The sequence below is a fragment of the Pholis gunnellus genome (genome assembly GCF_910591455.1).
Source record: "Pholis gunnellus genome assembly, chromosome: 8".
Classification (NCBI taxonomy): Eukaryota; Metazoa; Chordata; class Actinopteri; order Perciformes; family Pholidae; genus Pholis; species Pholis gunnellus.
Genome location: NC_136534.1, coordinates 27,463,849 through 27,470,685, shown reverse-complemented (window position 1 = coordinate 27,470,685; position 6,837 = coordinate 27,463,849). Strand labels below are relative to the sequence as shown.

Below are 6,837 nucleotides of genomic sequence, written 5' to 3'. Positions count from 1 at the left end.
CTTCTTCATCATCATCTCCTCCTCTCCTTCATCATCTCCTCCTCCTCTTCTTCATCCTCTCCTCCTCCTCTTCTTCATCTCCTCCTCCTCTCCTTCATCATCTCCTCCTCCTCCTCTTCATCATCTCCTCCTCTCCTTCATCTCCTCTTTAATTACTTTCTGTACATTTAGCTGATAATACTTCTGCTTTTACTAAAGGAATCAATGCAGTACTGTGTAAAACTGTATTAGTATTTGTACTTTAAACTGTGTATTAATACTTGTACTTTAATCTGTGTATTTGTACTTCAAACTGTGTATTAGTATTTGTTTCTTCTCCTTTAAGAGAACTTTCCCTTTAACTCACCTGGTGACCACACCTGAGATCTACTTCCGGAAGTGTTTCACAACAGAAGAACAAAAACAACAGAAGAAGAAGAAGAAAAGACAAATAAGGAGAAAAGTAGAAGAAAAAAGAAGAGGAGGGAAGAAAAGAAGAATTATTAGAAGAAGAAGAAGAAGAAGAAGAAGAAGAAGAAGAAGAAGAAGAAGAAGAAGAAGAGAATCACAATCAGATCGACGCGGTGAGTTTAGTTCTGTTTATTTTGTGTTAGCTTGTTAGCATGTTAGCTTGTTAGCTCTTTAGCTTGTTAGCACGGAGCTGTTGCCTCTGTGTGGATATCGATCGATTCTCTCTGATCAGTGACGCGCAGTCAGTGCTGATCGATCATTTTGATCTCCAACGTGTTTTGATTCTGATGAAGTTTAATCTGATCAACGTCACGGCCGCCATGTTGGAGTCAGACCGACGTCACTGTGGGCGGGGCTAAAGGCTCACCTTCAGCAGCTGTTCTGTTTATATATTTATAATATATAAAGGATATTTTAGATTAAAAAAAATAAAAACTATTGTATAGATTAATATTTAAAGTATTATTGATATGAAGGTGAGTCATGTGAGCAGATCTGCAGGTGAAACTTTATCAATATTCTAAATACAGAATCTGAACACAGATCAATAAACTCATAACGTGTCTACTGCTCTCTGACAGACAGACAGGCAGACAGACATGTCTCTGCTGACTGAAGACGCCCAGGGCCCGACAGGAAGTACCAAGATGGAGGACGAGGCGGTGAGGTCGGCCATGATGGAGCCCAGCACGCTGCAGTGGCCCGGTGACAGACAGACAGGTGGACAGACGGGTAGAGGAGACAGGACGAGTGTGAGGTCAGACGCGTCTCTTCGAGAGGCGGCGAGTTGGACAGAAAGCGAGAGAGGACTGATGGCAGAGGGGGAGAGGAAGGGGGCGGAGCCTGTAGAGAACCACCTGCCGGAGAAAGCCGCTCAGGTGTTCAGCCCCGCGGTCACTGTCCTCCAGTCCCCGTCCTCGCCCAGGGACAGCGAAGCATTCTGGGAAATGGAGTCGGAGAAGAGTCCCTTCCTGGGTCCCCAGGGAGTCCCGCAGGACTACAACCAAGATGGCTACCAGTACGAGTGGCCCGAGGACACGCCCCCTAACGCATGTAAATACACCGCTTCTCTGTCTGTCTCTCTGGTCGGCAGCGTTGTTAACCTGTCTGTCTCTCTCTCAGGTGGGCGGGGCTGTCCCAGCCGTGACATCCTGAAGGTGGGCGTGTCCCTGATGACATCACTGCTGTTCTTCCCCCTCCTGGTGTGGGGGGGTTTTGTCTTCCTCCCGTTCGACGCCCCCCTGCTGGACGGCCCCGCCCTCAGACTTGTGTACACGCTGCGCTGCTCCGTGTTCGCCGCCGCGCCCGTCGTCCTCGGTGAGTACGACACCAACGAAGAAGAAGCAACTGAGACCGTTTCCATGGTAACCGTGTCCCCCCCTCTCAGGTTGGCTGGTCCTCGGCATTAGTCGTCTCCGGGCCGGAGCGTTCCGCCCTCTGCTAGATGATGACGAGAAGGAGGCGGAGCTTCACGAGGTCGCCGTCCATCGACGCTTCGTCTCTGACTCCGCCTCCTTGTTCCTGATCTACTTCCTGCAGCTGGTCGTCATGGCGATGTACCTGAGCCAGGAGCAACTCAAGCTCGTCCCTCTGATGACGGTCGTGTTCGCCCTCGGGAGGTATTCAAACACAACTTTATTAGTCTGTTGACCTCTGGTGGGAGGTTTACACTGTAATTTAAAGGTGCGTTTGTTTCGTGTCTCCAGGCTGGTTTACTGGGTGGCTGCAGCGTTCAGCAGCAGTATCCGGGGCTTCGGGTTCGGCCTCTCCTTCCTGCCGAGTGTCGCCATGATGGCGGCTAACTTCTACTTCATCTTCACCGTTGAGGCGTCGGGCTCCGTCTTCAGCCGCCCGTCTCCTCCCGAGGAGGTGCTGACTCCTCCCACTGTTGGCAAGCAGCGGTTCTGGGGATGAGAGCCGATCACTAAACAATAAACTTCAGTTTGTTCATGACTTCCTGTTTATGTTCTTGACTTCCTGTTTATGTTGGTCCTTTTTTCAACATTTTATTTTGTAAAATCTGTTCATTGATCATCAAATATTTAATGCTCAATAAAAAAAACGTGTTTGTTTCTAAAAGTCTCTCATTTCACAATAAAGGCATGTGATTTACCTTCTGGGTTTAAATTATTTTTAGTCTGTTAAATCTTTACAATAAGACTTTAGCGTTGATCAGTGATCAGGCTGCTCTTCGTCACGTGACACCAAACAAAGTGACACCGGAAGTACCGACAAGTCTGACTTCAAAATAAAAGCAACAATACTACCGAGATAGTTTTAACGAGACGTTATGACGTTACTTCCGGTGTGTGAGAATCTTAAACTCAAAAAGCCGAAGTTATGAACTTCGAGTGAACTTTTAAGAGTTGTATATTGAGTTCGTCAAGAGGAACTTCAGACAGGAAGTAGTGGCTGCAGTCAGGGCTTTTATTGTGGAGGCTCAGGTGTGTTCCGAGGTGTCTGCAGGTGGACTGTCGTGTCTGGAGGATGTCTCGTGTTAGCGGAAGTGTTCACAGACCGACGGAGCTCTGAACATGAACTAAGAACCTTGTTTCTACTGATTACAGTTAAACTGGTGTTTTCTGGATGGAGTCCGTGAACAGGAAGTCATGTCTGCTGAGACTCCGCGAGACCTGTCCGTTCAGGAAGCTGCGCAGACAGACATACGGTCAGTTTATGAGTGTGTTCATGAATGTGTTCAAAGACACTTTATGAATGTGTTCATTAGTTTGAAGACACTTTGTTAATGTATTAATGTGTTCAAAGACAGTTTAACTTTAGGAACCCATTCAGGTTTTCATCTGATCCAGAACCGAACAAACTGGATCCGATTGAAACACAAAAACGTTTTATTCAAGTTTCATAACGTGTTAGTTTCAAAGCTTTGAGTCTGCAGATTAAATTAATATAATATCATCTGATTCACTCTGAGTTTAATAATAATAATATTTACATGTTGAACGTGTTTATTTTTATCCTGGTTTGTTGTCAGTATTTAATTCGATGTATAAAGTTGATCAGCATCAGACAGGTTTATTCTTTTAACAAGCTGTTTTTATTTTGAAGCTTTAGTTACATCAACTAATACATTATGATTTAATATTATGAATTAAAATAAGTTACTTTGGGGACAAACTGACCCTCAGACCGATCAATACGACTATTAGTACATCTATCAATACGACGGCTCATACTCGTAACTTTAAGCTAATGTACTACACACTGAGTATGTACTACACGTGTTAAAGCTGCATTCTCTCTAGTGTCCACCAGGGGGCGACTCCTCTGGTTGTATAGAAGTCTATGAGAAAATGACTACTTCTCTCTTGATTTATTACCTCAGTAAACATTGTAAACATGAGTTTATAAACTGCCGAGAAAGGCACTCAGATGCATTGTGGAGCAGTAAAGTCACAATTGAAACCCTGACCTTTCATCACTTCCCGTCTTCTTTTTTAATAGATGTGTCATCAGCAAAACCCTCTCCCATTGGTTCGTACTGGAACAACAAAGAAGGCCCGACTACCGGCGACCAGCCAATGAGCACAGTCTACACGGAGCCCCTCCCACCTCCCTCCAGGTGCCACAGCGTCCGTTCTCACCACCAATCAGAGGCAGCTGCAGGTGAGTGTCCAGTATAACCAGAAACACTTTTACAGCCTGAACCAGACTGTTCATTTCTCTACTCATTCTACTGTTTTGGCCTAAAGGTGTCGTCATGGAGGAGGAGAACCAGCAGAACCCAGAGGACCGAGCTGATGACTTTATGGGTGAGACAGATTGTTGACTTCTTTATTTTTATCAGGTGTCCATCTTGTAAGACGGCTACGACTATCTACCGATAAACAGAGAGGCTACGACTACGTACAGAAAAACAGAGAGGCTACGTCTACGTATAGATAAACAGAGGGGCTACGACTACGTACAGATAAACAGAGAGGCTACGACTACGTATAGATAAACAGAGAGGCTACGTCTACGTACAGATAAACAGAGGCTACGACTACGTATAGATAAACAGAGAGGCTACGACTACGTACAGATAAACAGAGAGGCTACGACTATCTATCGATAAACAGAGAGGCTACGTCTACGTATAGATAAACAGAGAGGCTACGACTACGTACAGATAAACAGAGAGGCTACGACTACGTACAGATAAACAGAGAGGCTACGTCTACGTATAGATAAACAGAGAGGCTACGTCTACGTACAGATAAACAGAGAGGCTACGACTACGTACAGATGAACAGAGAGGCTACGTCTACGTATAGATAAACAGAGAGGCTACGTCTACGTATAGATAAACAGAGAGGCTACGACTACGTACAGATAAACAGAGAGGCTACGACTACGTACAGATAAACAGAGGGGCTACGACTACGTACAGATGAACAGAGAGGCTACGTCTACGTATAGATAAACAGAGGGGCTACGACTACGTACAGATAAACAGAGAGGCTACGTCTACGTATAGATAAACAGAGAGGCTACGTCTACGTATAGATAAACAGAGGGGCTACGACTACGTACAGATAAACAGACGGGCTACGTCTACGTACAGATAAACAGAGAGGCTACGACTACGTACCGATAAACAGAGAGGCTACGACTACGTACAGATAAACAGAGAGGCTACGACTATCTACCGATAAACAGAGAGGCTACGTCTACGTATAGATAAACAGAGAGGCTACGACTACGTACAGATGAACAGAGGGGCTACGACTACGTACAGATAAACAGACGGGCTACGTCTACGTACAGATAAACAGAGGGGCTACGACTACGTACAGATAAACAGAGAGGCTACGACTACGTACCGATAAACAGACGGGCTACGACTACGTACAGATAAACAGACGGGCTACGTCTACGTATAGATAAACAGAGAGGCTACGACTACGTACAGATGAACAGAGGGGCTACGACTACGTACAGATAAACAGAGAGGCTACGACTACGTACCGATAAACAGACGGGCTACGACTACGTACAGATAAACAGACGGGCTACGTCTACGTATAGATAAACAGAGGGGCTACGACTACGTACAGATAAACAGACGGGCTACGACTACGTACAGATAAACAGAGAGGCTACGACTACGTATAGATAAACAGAGGGGCTACGACTACGTACAGATAAACAGAGAGGCTACGACTACGTACCGATAAACAAAGAGGCTACGACTACGTACCGATAAACAGAGGGGCTACGTCTACGTACCGATAAACAGAGAGGCTACGTCTACGTACTGATAAACAAAGAGGCTACGACTACGTACCGATAAACAGAGGGGCTACGTCTACGTACCGATAAACAGAGAGGCTACGTCTACGTACCGATAAACAGAGAGGCTACGTCTATGTATAGATAAACAGAGAGGCTACGACTACGTACAGATAAACAGAGAGGCTACGACTACGTACAGATAAACAGAGAGGCTACGACTATCTATCGATAAACAGAGAGGCTACGTCTACGTATAGATAAACAGAGAGGCTACGACTACGTACAGATAAACAGAGAGGCTACGTCTACGTATAGATAAACAGAGAGGCTACGTCTACGTATAGATAAACAGAGAGGCTACGACTACGTACAGATAAACAGAGAGGCTACGACTACGTACAGATAAACAGAGAGGCTACGTCTACGTATAGATAAACAGAGAGGCTACGTCTACGTATAGATAAACAGAGAGGCTACGACTACGTACAGATAAACAGAGAGGCTACGACTACGTACAGATAAACAGAGGGGCTACGACTACGTACAGATGAACAGAGAGGCTACGTCTACGTATAGATAAACAGAGAGGCTACGACTACGTACAGATAAACAGAGAGGCTACGTCTACGTATAGATAAACAGAGAGGCTACGTCTACGTATAGATAAACAGAGGGGCTACGACTACGTACAGATAAACAGAGAGGCTACGTCTACGTATAGATAAACAGAGAGGCTACGACTACGTACAGATGAACAGAGGGGCTACGACTACGTACAGATAAACAGAGAGGCTACGTCTACGTATAGATAAACAGAGAGGCTACGTCTACGTATAGATAAACAGAGGGGCTACGACTACGTACAGATAAACAGAGAGGCTACGTCTACGTATAGATAAACAGAGAGGCTACGACTACGTACAGATAAACAAAGAGGCTACGACTATCTACCGATAAACAGATTTCTTTGTTTCCTGATTTCTTTGTTTCTTCTCTTTTTAGATCTGGACGACGACATCGACCCTGAAACTGGAGAGAGAGCACAGCAGTGACCCCCCCCCCCCGTATAACTAATTTATCTTGGTGGTTTAAAGACTTTAGTTTCTCTAAAGTGGTTTCATGTCCTGATACTTTATTTTTATGTGCGTTGGT

The 6,837-nt window shown here is 45.2% G+C and overlaps 2 protein-coding genes across 5 annotated transcripts; both read left to right on the top strand.

Annotated features, from left to right (window-relative positions):
* The first annotated feature begins 379 nt into the window (after positions 1–379).
* tmem79b (transmembrane protein 79b) lies at positions 380–2,563 on the top strand. 2 transcript variants are annotated; one of them, XM_079165167.1, is made up of 5 exons: positions 380–563; positions 1,036–1,503; positions 1,573–1,767; positions 1,838–2,069; positions 2,157–2,563. In XM_079165167.1, the coding sequence occupies exons 2-5, from the start codon at positions 1,050–1,052 to the stop codon at positions 2,362–2,364; spliced, it is 1,089 nt and encodes a 362-aa protein (XP_079021293.1). In that variant the 5' UTR covers positions 380–563; positions 1,036–1,049; the 3' UTR covers positions 2,365–2,563. The 2 variants fall into 2 exon arrangements, with proteins under 2 accessions (XP_079021293.1, XP_079021292.1); XM_079165166.1 differs by having other exon boundaries at positions 1,032–1,503.
* Positions 2,564–2,761: 198 nt separating this feature from the next.
* Positions 2,762–6,823, top strand: LOC306700280 (uncharacterized protein). 3 transcript variants are annotated; one of them, XM_079165258.1, is made up of 5 exons: positions 2,762–2,894; positions 3,018–3,118; positions 3,913–4,074; positions 4,161–4,220; positions 6,688–6,823. In XM_079165258.1, exons 2-5 carry the CDS (start codon positions 3,037–3,039, stop codon positions 6,735–6,737), a joined length of 354 nt encoding a protein of 117 aa, XP_079021384.1. In that variant the 5' UTR covers positions 2,762–2,894; positions 3,018–3,036; the 3' UTR covers positions 6,738–6,823. The 3 variants fall into 3 exon arrangements, with proteins under 3 accessions (XP_079021384.1, XP_079021383.1, XP_079021385.1); XM_079165257.1 differs by lacking the exon at positions 2,762–2,894 and having other exon boundaries at positions 2,937–3,118; XM_079165259.1 differs by lacking the exon at positions 2,762–2,894 and having other exon boundaries at positions 2,937–3,118; positions 3,913–4,085; positions 4,175–4,220.
* Positions 6,824–6,837: the final 14 nt, after the last annotated feature.

Coding starts and splice junctions, on each gene's coding strand:
- tmem79b (XM_079165167.1), top strand. CDS start 1,050: ATGTCTCTGCTGACTGAAGACGCCCAGGGCCCGACAGGAAGTACCAAG. Junction 1,504..1,572: donor GGACACGCCCCCTAACGCAT/GTAAATACACCG, acceptor TCTCTCTCTCAG/GTGGGCGGGGCTGTCCCAGC. Junction 2,070..2,156: donor GTCGTGTTCGCCCTCGGGAG/GTATTCAAACAC, acceptor TCGTGTCTCCAG/GCTGGTTTACTGGGTGGCTG.
- LOC306700280 (XM_079165258.1), top strand. CDS start 3,037: ATGGAGTCCGTGAACAGGAAGTCATGTCTGCTGAGACTCCGCGAGACC. Junction 3,119..3,912: donor GCTGCGCAGACAGACATACG/GTCAGTTTATGA, acceptor CTTTTTTAATAG/ATGTGTCATCAGCAAAACCC. Junction 4,075..4,160: donor CCAATCAGAGGCAGCTGCAG/GTGAGTGTCCAG, acceptor TTTGGCCTAAAG/GTGTCGTCATGGAGGAGGAG.